The sequence below is a fragment of the Panulirus ornatus genome, chromosome 30 (assembly GCF_036320965.1).
Source record: "Panulirus ornatus isolate Po-2019 chromosome 30, ASM3632096v1, whole genome shotgun sequence".
Taxonomy (NCBI): domain Eukaryota; kingdom Metazoa; phylum Arthropoda; class Malacostraca; order Decapoda; family Palinuridae; genus Panulirus; species Panulirus ornatus.
Genome location: NC_092253.1, coordinates 7,607,501 through 7,627,718, shown reverse-complemented (window position 1 = coordinate 7,627,718; position 20,218 = coordinate 7,607,501). Strand labels below are relative to the sequence as shown.

The following is a 20,218-nucleotide window of genomic DNA, read 5'->3' as shown; positions in this document are numbered from 1 at the left end:
GGACAATATGTGGTGTGAGGTGGTTTGATCGAGTAAGTAATGTAAGGGTAACAGAGATGTGTGGTAATAAAAAGAGTGTGGTTGAGAGAGCAGAAGAGGGTGTTTTGAAATAGTTTGGTCACATGGAAAGAATTAGTGAGGAAAGATTGACAAAGAGGATATATGCGTCAGAGGTGGAGGGACGAGGAGAAGTATGAGACCAAATTGGAGGTGGAAAGATGGAGTGAAAAAGATTTTGAGTGATCGGGGCCTGAACATGCAGGGGGGGGTGAAAGGCGTGCAAGGAATAGAGTGAATTGGAATGATGTGGTATACCGGGGCTGACGTGCTGTCAATGGATTGAACCAGGGTCTGGGGTAAACCATGGAAAGTTCTGTGGGGCCTGGATGTGGAAAGGGAGCTGTGGTTTCGGTGCATTATTACACAACAGCTAGAGACTGAGTGTGAACGAATGGGGCCTTTGCTGTCTTTTCCTAGCACTACCTCGCACACATGAGGGGGGAGGGGGTTGTTATTACATGTGTGGCGAGGTGGCGATGGGAATGAATAAAGGCAGACAGTATGAATTATGTACATGTGTATATATGTATATGTCTGTGTATGTATATATATGTATACGCTGAGATGTATAGGTATGTATATTTGCATATGTGGACATGTATGTGTATACATGTGTATGTCGGTGGGTTGGGCCATTCTTTCATCTGTTTCCTTACGCTACCTCGCTAATGCGGGAGACAGCGATAAAGCAAAATAAATAAAAAATAAATGAATATTCTTTGATGTATAAATAAACTTTTGCTCAAATCTCCATCCACTCTTACCCATGTCTTTGCTTCTTTAAAGAAGGCTTTCATACCATTTATCAGCTGTCCCTAATTCACATCATATTACAATCCACTTGACTGTCTGATGCATTCTCCAGATCCATAAAAGCTGCATGCACATTCTTGCTTTTTGTTAGTTACTTTTCAACAATCATTCTTGCCACAAAAATCTGATCCACATATTTGTTTATGAATAAATCCAGCTGGATTGCATGTAAGAGGAGGCTCTCATTCTCTTTGTCTGTCTCTTCTACACATAACTTCACTGAATTCTTGCATTTGAATTTATTACTTCAAGACGTTTTGTGTGTGATGTGGGAGGTGAATGTGGGGTGTACATGAATCTAGAGTATATCTGCAAAGCAGATTTTCTTTCTTTTATATAATCTCTTTCTCTTTTTACTGCCCATCTCCTTTTCTTCTTCCACAGCCTCATCCATATAATAACCCTCTCAAAATCAAAACTACTACTAAACCCTCATGAACAAAAACTACCTGAAACAAGAACTTGTATATCGGGGAAGTGTGACTAATGCACCATGAATTCTAACTCTCCAACAGAACTGGAATTCCAGAAATAACATTTTGTGAAGGACGTAAACCATGATTTATAAAAGCAGAAGCAAACTGCACCTGAATGATAAATGATCTACAGAGAATGACAGTGACAAAAGCTGAATATTTCATTTGCTAAGGGACGACAATAGATTGCTACTAAAGTATTCAGAACAACAGAAATTGAAAATTCTGTGTCAAAAAATACATCAATACACATGATATACATTCTATCATTAAAGAATACATGAAACAGTGGCACACTTTGAAAAAAAGAGTATGATGAATAATAACACTCATACAAACAAAAATCAAAGCTTTACTGAAAAAATACTTAATGAAAAATTGCATATATGAAACAAAAAAAATAAGCAAAGAAACAATAGCCTCATCAAATCATTAAGTGTCAAAATATGAATGATCAATGCAAATAAAGCTGTCAAAAGCTGATTATGAACTCAAACAAAAGCAGAGAAAAATTGTCAAACACTGACAGCCTAAATGCATTGGGGAATTCAGGCTAACTCAAAGCCAGACAACGGCCTGGCTGGAGGGAAATTATGCACATAAATGCTGTTTGATTTTTCACTTGAGTACAGATCCCATTGTCAGAGAAACACCCGGCATTCCCAAATGTCAAACTGATGAACAAAGAGAAGATTGAAGTGTTCTTACCAATATATTCAGGTCAGAAATTCTGGAGAAGTCATGTAATAAGATTATTTTTCTTACATGATGAGTATGAATGTAGTTGAGCACATTCTTGTTCTATTCTACCTTCTAGTGTCTTAAATCTTTGAAGTCTAATGTGCTTATGTCTTTCTTGTTTCCTGAATTTGTTCCTATCTCTGACATTTTTTTTCCTTGGTAGCCCTTGATTACTCTTGATTTTTTATCTCTCTCTTCCCAATACCAAGGATGCCTATCATATTTTCTAGCATCATAAATTCCGGCATTTTGTTTCTTTAATCTATCCCTCTCAACCACCAACCTGTTACATCCTACCTTTACTATACACCACTACATTTCAATCCAATACTATTTTCAAACACTCAAAGCAATTGCCCTCTTTCTCCCTTTCTCTGCATCTTTTACTCCTCGTATACTTTATTTTGTATCTATCTCATACATTGCTCTTAGTTCCTTTTTCTTTCATATTCCTTTTCAGGTCCACTTTTTGCTTCATACTTTCTTACTTTCATTTTTTTCAGTTACTCTTTCTTACTTCCCTACTCCTTTTACTTCCCTCTCTCTCTCCTTCTTCCCTAAAAGCAATTAAATGATTTATACCATTTTCTCAGTCCTATTCACTGAAAGTCTCTTCCTCTTCCACCCTTCTCTTCCTCTCTCATTCTTTCCTCCCATTCCCCTTCCTTCACTCTGATGGAGATATGCACATTTAGGTAATTATATCCCCCTAGAATCTCATCAGTGTGTCACCTTCAAAGTGGGTGCCTATGATTTAAGTATGAACCCTTTATAATGTGGCACACGTATGCATGACCTCTCGGGCGAGGAAAGGTCAATGTCCCATGTCCTTAATGTGCAGTATGTAACTTACGTCCATTGTAATTCACCCGCTGACATTTTGATGAAGATAATACCCATCAATCACACATCATACCTGCATATCCTAGCATGAATCAAATGAACTCCGGACCGAGCGAACCCTCACTAGTTCGAACCGTGTGTGACTCGCTCGAACTCTGGGATCGAACCCGTAACGTTTGATGCGTGAACACTGAAAACGAACCCTTCTACGAAGCTTCACGTGTGACTCATGTGAACTCTGGGCAGAGTACCTCACTATGTTCATGCGATACGTGGAATTCAGTTCTTTCTTTTATAATGTAAAACTGGATATGAAGGCCCCCCCCACCTTTTACGAATATTAACGAATGTCTGTATCAATACACCTCGTTCAAAGTTATAAAACGACGCAAAGTAATTCTTAAAATCTTTTTTTCCCCTCTCTTCCATGGCAATAACTCCTAAGTGGGTAGGGGGACAGAAAATGAACTAATATTTGGCTATATACTCTGAAAATGAATGATAAAAATCAACTGGGTGACTGATACCCTTAACTTAAATTATCTAAGGGCGACATCCATCAAATTTCTGTATTTTCCGAAACCTATCATTATTACAATCTTTTGTACACCTCCCGTTGAAATGTAACTTAAAAGTAAGACATTCTTCATCACTTTGAACATATGAAATCTTGCCATTTAATATCAAGTCCGAATACAATTCCTACAATAAAGATGAAATACTTCCTTTCCCAGGGACTTTCACCAATTGAACTAGGAGAGCACACCAAAAGAGTGACACATATTTCATAAAGTAACACTGAAATTAGGGTAATTGTCGTCCCTTGAAAATGATAAGTTTAAGTTCTCAAAAAGTTCCAGAGATTTTTCATTTTCCTCTTCCATGGCTCGCGCCCTTATCTCGTTAAAGCCAATTCCAACCTACGATACAAATTATCTTTCCAACCTTCATCTCTCAAGCCAATTCCAACCTACGATACAAATCATTTTTCTAACCTAAGTCAGGAAAAGGTAACAAATTACTTATTCCAACCTACGATACAAATCATTTTTCCAAGGGTAACAAATTACTTATTCCAACCTACAAATCATTTTTCTAACCTAAGTCAGGAAAAGGTAACAAATTACTTCTACGCTTCCCTGATATGGCTTAAATGTACACAGTCAAATAATGTACCTCTCTCACATTTCCAAGTTAGTTAAAAGACCGGCTTTAAGCCCCGCTCTATATTTTTTTCTTTCCCTGGTAACCCATCGTGTGTGTTTAAGCTCTATATCTAGAGTTAGCAGTAACAATTCTATATGAAGTGGTGGTGACACCAGAGAGGTGTTTTTGCCAAGGGACAACGAGCCCTTGTACAGTCCCGCTGGTTCAATACGAGACCTTCCATTGACGTCAGCATATCATGGCAATATATTCAAGGGTGTTCTCACGGTCGACCTGACGGCCATGTTATGACGTTTCGCTTATCCCCTGACGTCACTGGGTTACTAGGGGGACAAGACGGATATTATCCCACACAATGTTTGGTCAACCTTTCTTTTTTCCTTTTTTTTTTTTTATTGCCTCTGTTATCTTAAGGCTACGCTACACATTTGGTTAAACCTTTTTTTCTTTATTGCCTCTGTTATCTTAAGGCTACGCTACACATTTGGTTAACCTTTCTTTTTTTTCTTTTATTTATTGCCTCTGTTATCTTATGGCTACGCTACACATTTTGCTCTGATGGGCTTGTAAGGTTTGAGACATTGGTGAACCCTAACGTCACATTTACCCTGATTTCTGAAGTCGAGCGTCACATTTTCCCTGATTTCTAAACCCTAACGTCATATGTTCCCTGATTTCTGAACCCAAACGTCACATTTTCCCTGATTTCTGAACCCAAACGTCACATTTTCCCTGATTTCTAAACCCTAACGTCATATGTTCCCTGATTTCTGAACCCAAACGTCTCATTTTCCCTGATTTCTGAACTCAAACGTCACATTTTCCCTGATTTCTGAACCCAAACGTCACATTTTCCCTGATTTCTGAACCCAAACGTCACATTTTCCCTGATTTCTGAACCCCTAACATCACATTTACCGGAGTCACAGAAACTCTCAACTACTATGACGAAACGATGACGTCAATGAACATCAATATCCTGATCAAATCGGGCGATTTTCTGGCTTAATGACCCTTGACCTACCGATGACGTATATTGAAAAAAAAAAAAAAAAAAGGGCTGAACAAAACTTAAAAAGTCACTTATACTTTAGAAGTACCATTCGAAATAACACCTCACACATTTAGCTGGATGGAATGGTTCCTAAACAATGGAGCTTTTGAAATACTCAAGGTTGATTAAAATTAAAAAGAAAAAGAAAGAAAGAAAGGTATAATACATTTTACGAGGGCAGTGTTGCCGACAAGCCAAGCAATATTCGTGGATGACAATGGCCGGAATATATATATATACAGCATTCTACTTGACAGCTTAATTCCAATCAATTCGTGTTAAGTTACAAGCGGTCCATCTTTTCACAAAGTCAAAAGCAATTTATCAAATTGGTAACGGTCGAGGAGGTGGTTGAGACCTTAGTCCATCTCGAACCAGACAGTTGGGAGGTTTAATTGGCTCTGACCTAACCTAGCATGGAAACATATATATATATATATATATATATATATATATATATATATATATATATATATATATATACACACATTCGCTTGCGCACGTGCATGCGCACAAGCATATATCATACATATACATAATAATAATTATCATCAAATCTCGTGCATTCTATTACGATAACGACACAAAGTAAATGAATTTATTTTTAATCCGTTTTACAGAGGTGTGTATATATACATACAAGCAGTTACACGAGTGAGCGCTATTTATAAAATCATACGAACTGTCCGCCATAAAAAAAAGAAATTTCCACGCCAGAACTAGGTTTGGAATATATATATATATATATATATATATATATATATATATATATATATATATATATATATATATATATATGCGACTGGGTCAGCGCTATGTAGTTACCCCGATTGTTTTGCAGGGGAAAAAAAATGGGTGGGATAAAAAAAAAAAGTGAAGGGGATGACTGGAATGGCGGGAACAATAATTGCCACAATTGCTGTAGGCGGGAGAGAGAGAGAGAGAGAGAGAGAGAGAGAGAGAGAGAGAGAGAGAGAGAGAGAGAGAGAGAGAGAGAGAGAAATATGTCATTTTTGCCCGTGGAATCAACGGATGAGATTTGGACGGGAAGAGGCGGTCGCCATTATGTAAACGGGCATGGGTGAATACAAAGCTAATAATAACCATTTCTAATAACCATTTAAAAAAAAAAGGGGGGGTGAATCTGTTCTCTCTTTTTTCTTTTTGCCATTTCTGTGCTTCACGATAAATATTAAGGGAGGCGCGGTACATGTGAGATTTCAAACCCCCCTCCGATTAGGCGGGTGTTTTCCAGCAACATATCAAATCAGCATCTCGCTTCATCCAAATCAAGACCCCCGCTGGATTCAAAACATGGATCTTAAAATACTTTTAAGAAACCTTTGCCAACGCCATGGCCCAGACGTCTGAGGATGCTAATATTTCTTCTTTTTTTTTTTTTCTAGAAGAGATGGTATAAAGTACAAAAATTGGAAGTGATATTCCCGTGTTAATGCATGGGGGGAAGGGCGGACATATTTTATTTTTTTTCGAACACAGTAGATTATTATATGGACTCTGTTGGCATTTCATTCAGTTCTGAAATCCTCTTAAGGGGGGGGAATGCTATAAAAATCTATATACATTTGGTGAGGCTTTTTCTTTTTTTAAAATCTATTTTCAAACTACAGTAACAGGAATTATGTTGAGACTTAACATTAGCGAAAACGGGAACACTGGTGACTAACGAAAACGGCGTCCGTAGCACCCATATCGAAAATGGGATAAGTACTGCTAACACGAAGGAAAACGGTATCCACGCCAACTCCACCGAAAACGAAATCCGTGTTCACAGCCTATAGCAAAAAAAGATTCATGGGACCACCAACGAAAATGGGATCCTGGCTAACACCGACGAAAACGAGTTTCATCCCCCCCCCCCTCAAAAAAAAGGAAAAAGAAAAAATCTGTAAATTCGCAGGGAAAAAAAGAAAAAATATCTGCAAATTCACGGAAAAAGGAAAAAAAATTACTGCAAATTCACGGGAAAAAAGGACAAAAATATCTGCAAATTCACGGAAAAAAGGAAAAAAATTACTGCAAATTCACAGGGGACAAAAAGGAAAAAAAAATCTGCAAATTTACAGGGGAAAAAAAGGAAAAAAAAAATATATCTGCAAATTCACAGGGGAAAAAAAGGAAAAAAAAATATCTGCAAATTCACAGGGGATTATCTATTTTTTCCCCAACTGACTCACACATTTGCTGTCATAATCATTTCATAACACCAATAAAACTTTGTCGGCGTATCAACCAACCACTCGATGTGGCGAGGATGAAAAAAAATATATATATATAATAATAATTCCATTGTGTTCATCATCAAACTCCACTGGGCTAGATGGAAATTTTTCCCTCTGTGAACACTGGCTTGTGTTTCCTACCCTTCCAAAATAAATTCACAAAAAATTCAATTTGAAAAAAAAAAACCCCTAAGACTGGAAAGATAATTATAATATAATAATAAACTGGAGAAAAAAATATTATCTGTGGGGTTCGTACAGTGGGTGAGAAGAATGCAAGAGAGAGAGAGAGAGAGAGAGAGAGAGAGAGAGAGAGAGAGAGAGAGAGAGAGAGAGAGAGAGAGAGAGAGAGAGAGAGACTTAAATACGGAAGTTCAATTCTTTCCTCAAAAAGACAATTAGGGATATAAGACGTTTTCTGCGATGGCTGAATACGCAATGAGAGAGAGAGAGAGAGAGAGAGAGAGAGAGAGAGAGAGAGAGAGAGAGAGAGAGAGAGAGAGAGACGAGGAGTTAATATATTCACGTTTTTAGGTGAGTAGTTTCTACTCTCGTATGAGGATGCATGACGGGAGGAAGCGTAGCCAAGTGCAATAAAGAGTTTTTATCCCGCTCCCGTATATTTGCCTAGAATCGATGGCAGGTCTACTGCACCGAGTAACGAACGAGATAAATTCACTGGCTGGCCCACGTGGGGAAAAAAAAAAAATAACCGTGACAGCTAAATTGATGAAACAATGTAGTGTTACTTTTCCCGCCTTGTGGTGATTGATCAAGATGGCGGCGGCGGCGGGAGATGGCTGGCTGGCAACGAACCCTTACGATGATGCTCGAATTTTTTTCTTTTTTTTCACTTAAAATAGAGACGCCTGGTGAGATTTTATTTTTCTTTTACGTAACGTAAATATGAGTAAAAAAGAATAATAAAGATACGTTCCTGGTGCGCCAGGAGGAAGGAATGGCATTTCTTTCAAGAATACTAGGCTTATTTCTTCAGCTATGAACGTCGCTATTTTGCCGCTTCCAAAATTACCCGTTTTACCGACGCCGTTGGGGGACTGTCTATATAAATACACAATGACAAAAAAAAAAATAGATAATATACTGACAACAAAAATCACAATAAAAGTAACATTATGAATTTGATTCGAGTTTCCTAGCGAAACAATGATGTCGTTTCGATCGTAATATTTCCCCTTTTACTTCTTTATTTTCTTTCAGATATGAGGTTCGTGTATCTCAACTGGCCTTGTTCTGTATCTAATAATCCCAAACGATATTAACAAAAGCCCGGGTGTAAATATCAAAATCCCTGGGTAATATTGAACGTAAATATCAAAGTTCCCGGGTAAAAATTATCTCTAGATGTAAATCCCACTGTTGAACACCCAGTTCAATATACTCGGATAAAATACTGACAAAAAAAGGATTTCATAAAGGGATTTACCGGTCGATGCAGGTACAGGGGATTTATAAAGGGATTTACCGGTCGATGTAGGTATAGGGGATTTATAAAGGGATTTACCGGTCGATGTAGGTATAGGGGATATACAAAGGGATTTACCGGTCGATGCAGGTATAGGGGATTTATAAAGGGATTTACCGGTCGATGCAGGTACATGAGAGTGGGATGGGTATAGAATTAGTGTGCCATTGCCATCGGGGCGCCGCCGCTGCTACTAACGACGTAAACCATCCTTTCAAAATCCCTTTGTTCATCAGCCTAAAAATCCCCCCTCTGTGGATTACTGTCATGGCCGACGGGATGCGAGCGTACGAGAGTCTGAGCGCTTGGAAGAGCCAGCAGACTTAGCCCGGACAATAAGGCTTTCACTCTTAAGACATTAATCTCACGATGATTAAGGGAGATTAACAGCATCAAACACCTCTTACAGTTACATTAATTATATTCGAAACTGTCAAATCTATCGGCATGAAGGAATTATCTATTCAGACACAACCGACTCAAGACATTTTTTTTTTTACTCCACTAAATTGTTCGCCAACTTGATTACATACCACGTCACAGTACCAATTAATTGCCTGGGTATTGATATGACTAATTAATTTATTGGTCCTATTAGATTTATTTATTGGTCTGTTAGTTATTTTTTTCAATATTTAATTCTGTAAAACAATAACTCATTTCCACACGGGTATTAAGTACCCCGGGAATTTGTTCTAACGCCTTCCTCAGAAGAAACTAATTTGAGACTTAATTCTCAAGATATTAAAAAAATTCTCAAAATGTTAAAAAGAACTGGGTCAATGGATATTCGGAATTTAATTGAGAATATTACAATTCACGGGGTTTCTATCTGCTCTGTTTTCATGTTAATCCTCAGAGAGCAATGGCGGGCCAAGCAGTTGCCAAGGCCACGATGATTATCCAGTACGGATTTGCATTACTCCATCTTTGGATTTTCTGCTTTTACAGGAAAATCCTTCCCATCATTTTCTTCGTAAATGATACAATAGTCATGATATATTCTGTTACGAAGAAGCGAATGAGAGTCGACATTAAATATTTCCGTACAAGCGAATTTTAACCGTTCGCACCAATATGGCGGACAAACGTTCACAAATACGCTAAAAAACTAGTTCCGAGGAATCCTCAGTAATCTGAAATAACGTTAGATAATAAAATAAATATATGCAATCATACGTAAAAGACATTAATAAAAGAGAAATGAAAGACATGCAGAAAATGTAGCATTTCTAAATTTACTCCCACTGTACACGTCACATCCGCGGGAAGCGGAGGAGGAGGAGGAGGAAGTGCACCTCCACCACCTTCCTCCTCCCCCGCGCTTCTCCCCCCACAACACCCCCAGGGAGGTACTCACCTGGCAGGTCATGACAGTTGACCTCGTGGGCGGCGCCTAAGGTGCGTGGGAGCTTGTTACCCTCGGGGTCGACGCACCAGCAGATAAGACCGTTACGGGAGCACTGGCGCGCGCTGTACTGACCACCTTGCTCCTCGCACTGCGGGACGTAGCCCTTCCCCTCCCGCTCCGCCACCACCAGCAGCTCGGCGATCATCCTCTGCTGCAGGCACGCTGACGGAGGCGAGATAAGAGGGAAGATTAGATAATAACCAAGAGTCCGGGTCAAAAGAAAGAGTTAACACACGTTTGGATATGACAATGCTAGAGCCATGGCTTGGGTTGATCCTGTTGTGGGTGGAGGGATGGAGGAGGAGGAAGGGGGGTAAATGGGCACGGGAGATGGGATATGGAGGGAATGTGTGTGGGGGGCAATACAGAGGGAATAAGGAATAGGTGGAAGAGGCGAGGAGGAGAAGGGAGGAGGGTGAGGATGAGAAATGACAGGAAGGGAGAAGTGGACGAGAATGGTAGAGAGGGAGTGGGAAGGGGAAAGAAGGAAGGGAAGGAAGGAAGGGGAGGAGATGAAAGGAGAACCAGAGAGGAGTTGTGAGGAGACAGTCCAAAATAGATTAGTGGAACACATACGTCACGAAATACCTAAAAAGAAAGAAAAAAAAAAACTCCTCGTAAATGGATATCTTTAAAACAGTTATAGAAATAGAGTTGGATCCAACCAGGCATGATGAAAAATAGACTTCGACATCCACCCTTTGCTAACTGCACGTCTTGTTACTACGATGTATTTCGTTCGCTAACACAGCCTAGCCCTCACGATCCACACACCAAGACATTTTCAAAGTAAAAAAGGTAATTAAAAGAGACAGACGTAAGGGGATGGGAATGGATTCTGGAGCTCATAAGAAATTACTACCTTTAAGGCCAACTGTGTGTGTGTGTATATATATATATATATATATATATATATATATATATATATATATATATATATATATATGAAAGAGGGATGTTCTATGAATAATAAAAGATAATCATCAATGTAAGGGGAAGCAGAGAGAGAGAGAGAGAGAGAGAGAGAGAGAGAGAGAGAGAGAGAGAGAGAGAGAGAGAGAGCAAATAGCTGAGAGGGAGAGAGAGAGAGACACACACACACTTAATAAACAAATTTGCATAAAACTATATATTGCTGGAATGAGTTCATGGGGCTCATTCAGACAACTTAACTTGTAATTTGGAGGAAGGGGGAGGGGAAGGCTTCCATATAATTAGCAAAATCAATCAGCAATAGAAGAGGAGGAGGAAGAGACAGAGCAAATAAGTGAGAGAGTACACAAGAGTCAATACTGGAATTTCATGTTTATAATCTGCAAGAAGTTACATAGAGAATTGGAAATTATTATGGCCATCATTTACTTACCTTGTTGCACTCAAGAGAGAAACGTCCATTTTGATTAAGAAATCGGATAAAAAAAAGAAAATGTAGAAAGGTCCACTACCATCATTAAAGATATGAGATACTGAAATAATCTAATAACTAGATAACTAAAAATAAACCCAGGCACATCAAAAATAATCAAAAAGCTAAAATATAGGAGAATCATCTATATCTTTTTTTAATTCTTTGACCAAGAATATGATCCACACGAATAACAAAAGGGCATGAGAAACAGGTCTCATACACGACATTGCCAGATATTCTTTTACTCAGTGAATATTCTCGAATATTCGTCTTCTTCACCTTACGTCACAAATACAATTTTTTTTCTTTTTTTTCCCCCACTCACGACCACTGCAACAACTTTCCCTCGTGGGAAGTCGATAAATATGCAAAATACGGTGGTGCGAGGAGAGTAAATAATTACCGAAACTTCCACTTACGTCATTAACGACCCAATTCTCAGTTAACGAGGGGTACTGCGAGGCCTGTGCCTCCCCCTTCACCACCATCCTAATGATGAGGAATGTATAGTTAAGCTGTTAAAGTAAATTAATGGCAGTGTGTGTGTGTACTTAAGTGTATCTAGAATGATCTAGAACTGGAATAAATCATCTAGACTCCAGTCCTAAAATTTTTACTCATGATACAGAAAAATAGATCGAATGGAAAGTAATGTATTCTAGAAATAAAACTGTAGTGTACAAAACGCTCATAATAAAAAAAAAAATTGAGCTTTTGAAGGTTATAATATATGATAATATTGAAGTTAATGCAAAAGGCTGGATGCTGTGCAAGAAGACAGACACAAAACCGGTCTTTGCAACATTTAAATTTTTTTTAAGAAAAATCATATCAGCCACCATACTGACCCCATACTGACCCACCATACTGACAATTCGCTAATAAGACCCCCATTCCCCATCATCAGTATTCCTGGGTCTATAAAAAAAACTTACCTTCAAAGACACCCCTAAGCCAAGACGCGAGAGATCCCACCAAGAGAAGACGGAACAAAATTAATCATTAGACCAAGGAAACAACTTCATACGAAAAGGGAGGGAGGGGAAAGAAGTTTAGGATAACTTCGCTCTTTCTCCTTCCAGAAGCCATGCCTCCATGGAGGGAAGGAAGGGACTTCCAAGCGAAATCTTTGACGAATACATATTTAAAACAGTCCAACATGCCAATAGAGCTACGCTGCTCGAAATGAAATGAGAATAGACCTCACACCAATGTGGTGTTGGTTTAAAGTTCTTCACAGTAACCTGAGGCTTATTAGTATATAGAACTACACGTATGCAAATGGCACAACCAAAAGACTAATTGAAAGAAGAGACCGTCACTGAACTAGACAGAGAAAACAAAAATAAGAAAAGGGGTCTGTCTCAGTCTCGCCACGGGCCAATATGGAGGTGCTTCTTCTTTCGTATGTTTGCAGTATGTATTATGACTATAATTCTCGTAAGGGATGAAAAATAAAATACATTTAAGACCAACTCTTGCACTACTTGAAGCAGAATTTAGTCCGTATTCATCTTCACAATCCAACTTTATGGCCACCATTTTCAGAACAAGAAAACCAAAAGAAAACAAAGCAAAAAAAACATGTTCCTTTATCAAACTAGTCTACCAACAACTTAATTGCTCGTTTAGGTATAACTCGAGGACTTGGATGCGTCTACACCTTCAAATCATACCTTACTACCAGTCTACTTAACATGATCCTTCCTACAATCCCAACATATGGTTACATGACCAAAAAACACCTTTGTGTGTGTGTGTGTAAAAGCAGTTCATGAATTTGGAACAACATGGCTTCAGCATTCATAGGTGTAGGTGCTTGTAATCCATCTTTGCTCTCTCAACTAAAACTATGATACGAGGCACAATTTTTATATGTGACTTTCCTCCAGGGTCGTTCCAAACCTCAACATTTTCCATTTTGTATTAGCAAATAACGTAGGGTTATACCAGTGTGCTATTACATACGTCATGACACACCAGGCAAAGGAAATGTTAACTCACGCCTATCTAACTCCGTCCTAATACGCCTACCTAACTCCCACCCTTAAAAAAAAAGATAAAAAATAAGTTTCCCAATGCTGTAATTTTCCGCTTTGCTCGCCTGACATATTTGCTATGTAGGGTGACAGCAAACAAGCAAAAAAAAAAAAAAAATACATAGAAACTCATCTAAACACGCATTAATATTCAAACAGCTTGTTTAACACTAGGCTACCACTTAACTTACGTTTAATTTTTCGTAGATAGACATCATTTAGAACCCAAGTTTGACCGGGGTTCTATTTGTTGAACATGGAGCTACATTATTATAGTCATCCTAATTAATATTGACAACAGTAAGCACTTATAATTACTGAAATAAGACCCATACATGAGGGCCAAAAAAAAAACCCGACAGCAGAATAGAACAGCCAACTTAATCACCAGACCATTTCGGTCATGTAACTGGTCAGTAATGACGATAGTGACGATATGAACTCTGACCTAAGAGATTATAGCTGAAAATTCACATCTAATTTTGCATAATTAGAAACAAAATGGGTTCAATGCATAAAAGGAATTGGCTTATAAACTTCACGGACATCACACGTCACTCCCTGGCTTTTGGAGAGATACGGTAATTAGGTGGTTGCCTGTCAACTAACACAATGGAAGTGTGTTTCTGGCACGAGAGACAATGAGTGGTTAAACAGCCCTAAATGTGACCCAGGGAATAGTTCACCATTCAAATTGGTCTTCATACTTCCGACGTAACAAAATACATATTATCATGTTAAACAAACTCAAGCGACGGGAATGAATAAGTGCAGACAGTATGAATTATGTACATGTGTATATATGTATATGTCTGTGTGTGTATATATATATGTATACGTTGAGATGTATAGGGATGTATATGTGCGTGTGTGGGACGTGTATGTAAATACATGTCTATGTGGGAGGGTTGGGCCATTTCTTTTGTCTGTTTCCTTGCGCTACCTCGCCAACGCGGGAGACAGCGACAAAGTACAATAAATGAATAAATAAACAGTTCAATAATCCACGCTTCAACTAGGTTAGTGAAAATCCTACCCAATATTTGTGGAATTATGAGGGAATGACAACGATCTTTGAGGGCGTCCAAGATTGGCGCAGTCAAAACAAGACGTGACGTCACGCGCATGCGCGGCGCGACGGGGGAGAGAGAAGGAAGAGGAGGGAAAAGGCGCCTTCCTTCCTTCTTTCCCCCGACTCACTCACCGGTGGTGTTGGCCGGCAGGACGCAGTGCTGGCCACAGATGTCGGAGATGCAGCACTTCTGCGTGGAGGGGCACTGGAAGTCGTGGACGCAGGAGGCTCCGCACCTCATCTCCTCTTCCTCGCCGCCCACGCCCACCAGGGAGCTCCCGCCCTCCAGGGGACACTGGCCCGGCTTCTGCAGCTGGTCGACGGCGGCGCAGCAGACGCCGTAGTCCTGACCTGTTCACCAGCAGGAGGAGGAGGAAGGGAAGAAGATGGTGTGGGTTAAGAACAGTCTTGGTGGTGGCTGGGGACGTAAGGCTGAAGCCTCGCTCTAACGGTAGAATTATGGAGTTGGTTAATGTCAAAATGGCGCGGTACACTTAGTGGAAGTTGATGCTAGGAGCAAGGTACACTGAGTAGAAGTTTATAAGCTAGGGGCACGGTACACTGAGTGGAAGTTGATGCTAGGTGCAAGGTACACTGAGTGTAAGTTGATGCTAGGGGCATGGTACACTGAGTGTAAGTTGATGCTAGGGGCGTGGTACACTGAGTGGAAGTTTATATGCTTGGGGTGTGGTACACTGAGTGGAAGTTGATGCTAGGGGTGTGGTACACTGAGTGGAAGTTTATATGCTAGGGGTGTGGTACACTGAGTGGAAGTTTATATGCTAGGGGTGTGGTACACTGAGTGGAAGTTGATGCTTGGGGTGTGGTACACTGAGTGGAAGTTTATGCTAGGGGCGCGGTACACTGAGTGGAAGTTTATAAGCTAGGGGCACGGTACACTGAGTGGAAGTTTATGCTTGGGGTGTGGTACACTGAGTGGAAGTTTATGCTAGGGCGCGGTACACTGAGTGGAAGTTGATGCTTGAGGTGTGGTACACTGAGTGGAAGTTGATGCTAGGGGTGTGGTACACTGAGTGGAAGTTGATGCTAGGGGTTTGGTACACTGAGTGAAAGTTGATGCTAGGGGTGTGGTACACTGAGTGGAAGTTGATGCTAGGGGTGTGGTACACTGAGTGGAAGTTGATGCTAAGGGTGCGGTACACTGAGTGGAAGTTGATGCTAGGGGTGTGGTACACTGAGTGGAAGTTGATGCTCGGGGTGTGGTACACTGAATGGAAGTTTATATGCTAAGGAGCGCGGTACACTGAGTGGAAGTTGATGCTAGGAGCGTGGTACACTGAGTGGAAGTTTATATACTAGGGGTGTGGTACACTAAGTGGAAGTTGATGCTAGGGGCGCGGTACACTGAGTGGGCGTAGACGCTAGGGGGTGTGGTACACCAAGTGTAGACAGACTTCGTCGTCGTCGTCGTCGTGGTACACCCAGTAAACTGTTCATGGCAGCATCCAGCACATGATGTTGCTATTGTCAAAGAGATTGCAAAATGCAACCCACTCTCATAGTCTTCATGGCGGGTTGGCCCAAGCGGGTTTGAACAAGGCAACGTTATCGCTCCAAACTCATAAATTGAAGACAAAGTATTAGGAGGAAGCGTTAATGTCTTCCGTAACAATATCGCACAAAATAAATGACGAAGTCGTTTAAAAAAGCGGTGTAAACACACGTTGCCACACGACCCCTGAAGTTTTCTTTTTTAAGTTTTTTTTTTAAAGTTTTATATATAAGAGCATTACTGATTTCCCCTAACTTCATGAAAATGTATTAAAACATATATATATAGATATAATATATATATATATATATATATATATATATATATATATATATATATATATATATATATAATATATATATATACGACCAACAGAGGACTATATCTTTAAGCCCAACATGACGAGAATTATATATAAAAAGTGAAAAAGAAAAGAAATAGAACACTGTTGGCGGGGTTGCTGGGCGCCACAGGGGTTAGGCCGTTAAAGAGAGAGAGAGAGAGAGAGAGAGAGAGAGAGAGAGAGAGAGAGAGAGAGAGAGAGAGAGAGAGAGAGAGAGAGCACGTCCCGTCCCCCCCCCCACCACCACGAGAATGTTCTACTGACACCAGTAATTTTCTGGTGATAGATGACCCACCCTGACCTACGCTACACTTTTAGCACCCACCACCCACCGCCCACCCACCCACCCTGGCCACCTGCTGCAGGCAGGGTCAGGAGGGGAGGTGGTGGGTAGTGGTGGATAAAGGTGACCTGGTCTCTCTCTCTCTCTCTCTCTCTCTCTCTCTCTCTCTCTCTCTCTCTCTCTCTCTCTCTCTCTCTCTCACCTTCGACATTTCCAATATACTAGAAATGTTTACTTGAAACATTAGGAGTAAAAGTGACCTAAGTTCTGAGAGCGTAAAAGCTTATGTGTGATATTGTATATATTTTTTTACGTTCTAGTAAAGGTAGCTTTACGCTTAAAGGAAGCTGGAGCTCAAATTTTATCTTTGTACTATGAAGGATTAGGAAATTTTTTTTTCCCCCTAGATTATTGCACGAAAATGAAAGATTATTTTTTTTTTTATCTTTGTGCACAAGGATTTTGATTTTTTTTCTTTGTACACAAGTCTACTGCTCAAGAATGAATGATCATGATTTTAATTTTCATTGTACACAAAAGTCTATTGCTCAAGAATGAAGGATTATCAAATTTCTTTTCTTTGTACACGTCTATTGCTCAAGATTGAAGGATCATGACTTTAATTTTCAGTGTACACATGTCTATTGCTCAAGGAATGAGTCCTCTTTTTCCCTTGGGCAAACTTCTCAAACGTAACTCCCAGGTGTGTTCTGTTATCCTCAACTCCTCACACAACCAGTCTATCTATTTCAACATCGTCAAATAGTTCACAGGAATTTAAGTGTTCATTCTAAAATTCTTATTCTCCTCTTGAAAGTGAGGGTGTGTGGTGGTGTGGTGTGGTGTGGTAGGTATGTATATTTCCCTCAGCTCTTTGTACAACGTTCCACTCAGCTGTGGAGGGCCATCCCTGATGCATATTCCTTTAGACTTTCTCTAGCGTTTCTACGTGGCTCCCGCACTGAGGAGATGACACGGTGTGGTGTGGTAACCTATATGTAAATGAGGGTGAGGAAGGGTTCCTTCTACACTCGTATGACCACATCTGTGATTAGGATTTTGTGAGTGATGGGGACATTTTTTCTCTTTTTCTTTTCTTTTACACTCGTGGTGTCCCGTCTCGTGTGTGTGTGTGTGTGTGTGTGTGTGTAAACTTTTGCTTTCCGTCTGTGTTTTGTAAGGCCTGTCGCGCCTCGCTTTGTCCCGACCAGTAGTAACACAATGACGGCCACACACACACACACACACACACACACACATACTTAAACCTCCCTCCCGCCGGGCCTACAACCCCTCCTCCCGCCACCTCCCCCCCCGCTCCAACACAGACACACACACACACACACACACACACACTCTCACCCCCCTACCCTCCCCCCCTAAAGGCTGAGTGCATGTAGCCTACGAACCTGTCTCGTGAACTCTTGCTCCCCCCCCCCCCCCCTCCGGGTCACGGTGGGACGAAACGTAATTTGCATATTTGATACGGGAAGAAAATATCTGTAAATGTTGGCGGAGGGGAAGGAGGAGCAACACTGATGGTGGTGGTGATACAGGCATGGCCCGGAGGAGCATGAAGACGTGGTGGGGTGGGGCAGGGCAGGACTAACCTACCTGGTGAGACGTGTGTGTGGGAGGGGGACTACCTGTGAGACGTGTGTGCGAGGGGGGACTACCTACCTGGTGAGACGTGTGTGTGTGGGGACTACCTGTGAGACGTGTATGGGGGAGGGGACTAACCTACCTGGTGAGACGTGTGTGTGTGGGATGGTGGGGGGACTACCTGTGAGACGTGTGTGTGAGGGGACTGACTACCTGGAGAGACGTGGCACTGCAGAACTCACCTGGTGAGACGTGGCACTTGTAGATGGTGGGGCACTGGGGTCTACCGGGCTCGGTGCCACACAGGAAGGGCCGCTTCTGGCTCTCGTCCACCAGCAGGGGGTCACCCATGGGGCACAGGTTCGACAAGCTGCGGGGCTGCTTACCTGGGGGCAGAGGAGGGGCTCAGGGCTGTGGTGATGGTGATGATGGTGGTGATGGTGGTAAGGGCTGTGACAGGTGAGGGGTGAGGTGGTAAGGGCTGTGGAGGTAGTCATAGTAGGGGGGTTGTGACAGGTAAGGGCTGTGGTGGTAAGGGCTGTGGCATTTAAGGGCTAACAGGTAAGGTTGTGATGGTAAGGGCTGTAACAGGTAAGGGCTGACAGGTAAGGTTGTGATGGTAAGGGCTGTGGCAATTAAGGGTTGACAGGTAAGGTTGTGATTGTAAGGGCTGTGACAGGTAAGGGCTGACAGGTAAAGGCTGTGATGGTAAGGGCTGTGACAGGTAAGGGCTGTGATAGGTAAGGGCTGACAGGTAAGGGCTGTGATGGTAAGGGCTCTGACAGGTAAGGGCTGTGACAGGTAAGGTTGTGATGGTAAGGGCTGTAACAGGAAATAATGATTATATATACAGCATCTCAAATACGTTCTGAACATCCAACATGAATGTATCAAAACCACAAACACACACTCTACAACACTGTAAACATTCAGTCCACACACACACACACACACACACACACACACACACAGGACTAACATTCACACTTCACATCTTCCTCTCACAAATGTTGAAAGAAACACATCGAGGGAGGCAGCCAGCCACCCAGCCAACTCCCCAACTGGTACACCATCACAGTGGCAGCCTTGACTTTGCTGGTTCTTATTTACACTTAACACTTCAAACTTTATATTTACCTTACCAGTTTAAGCGTTATATCAACCCTAAACCATTCAAGATCTATGTTTACCTTTAACAAAAAATCAAGGGCTGTATTTACCTTAAGCATACAAGCCTTACATTTACCTTACATATTCAAAATCTATATTGACCCTAACCATCCAACCGCTATATTTACCCTAACCATCCAATTATTATATTTACCCTAACCATCCAACTGCTATATTTACCCTAACCATCCAAGCCCCACACATATTTACCCTAAACCATCTAAGCCCCATATTTACCCTACACCATCCAAGCTCCCCATATATTATTTACCCTAACCATCCCCAAACCTGGTATTTACCCCCGTTTTCTAAGGGCAAGATGCGAGGGGATACTTCTCTCCCGCGTCTCTCTTTACATACAAATATCCTTCTTGCATGGTCTATGCCAATTTCCCCAGAGTCTTCCACCCCATATCTCCCATATTCGTAATCTCCACAACACTCCTGCCTCATATTATCTTCCTCACACTTCTCCCTCCTTGTTCTGTACATAT

The 20,218-nt window shown here is 41.0% G+C and overlaps 1 protein-coding gene across 4 annotated transcripts in view; it reads right to left on the bottom strand.

Moving 5' to 3' along the window:
• LOC139758369 (uncharacterized) overlaps nucleotides 1–20,218 on the bottom strand; it is a 402,449-nt gene that overhangs the window by 52,851 nt on the left and 329,380 nt on the right. For all 4 annotated transcript variants that reach the window (XM_071679670.1, XM_071679668.1, XM_071679671.1 and 1 more), the window contains exons 6-8: nucleotides 18,797–18,940; nucleotides 14,946–15,164; nucleotides 10,244–10,456 (exon numbers count right to left, since the gene is read on the bottom strand). In XM_071679670.1, coding sequence (XP_071535771.1) covers nucleotides 10,244–10,456; nucleotides 14,946–15,164; nucleotides 18,797–18,940 — 576 coding nt within the window. The remainder of the gene's footprint in view (nucleotides 1–10,243; nucleotides 10,457–14,945; nucleotides 15,165–18,796; nucleotides 18,941–20,218) is intronic.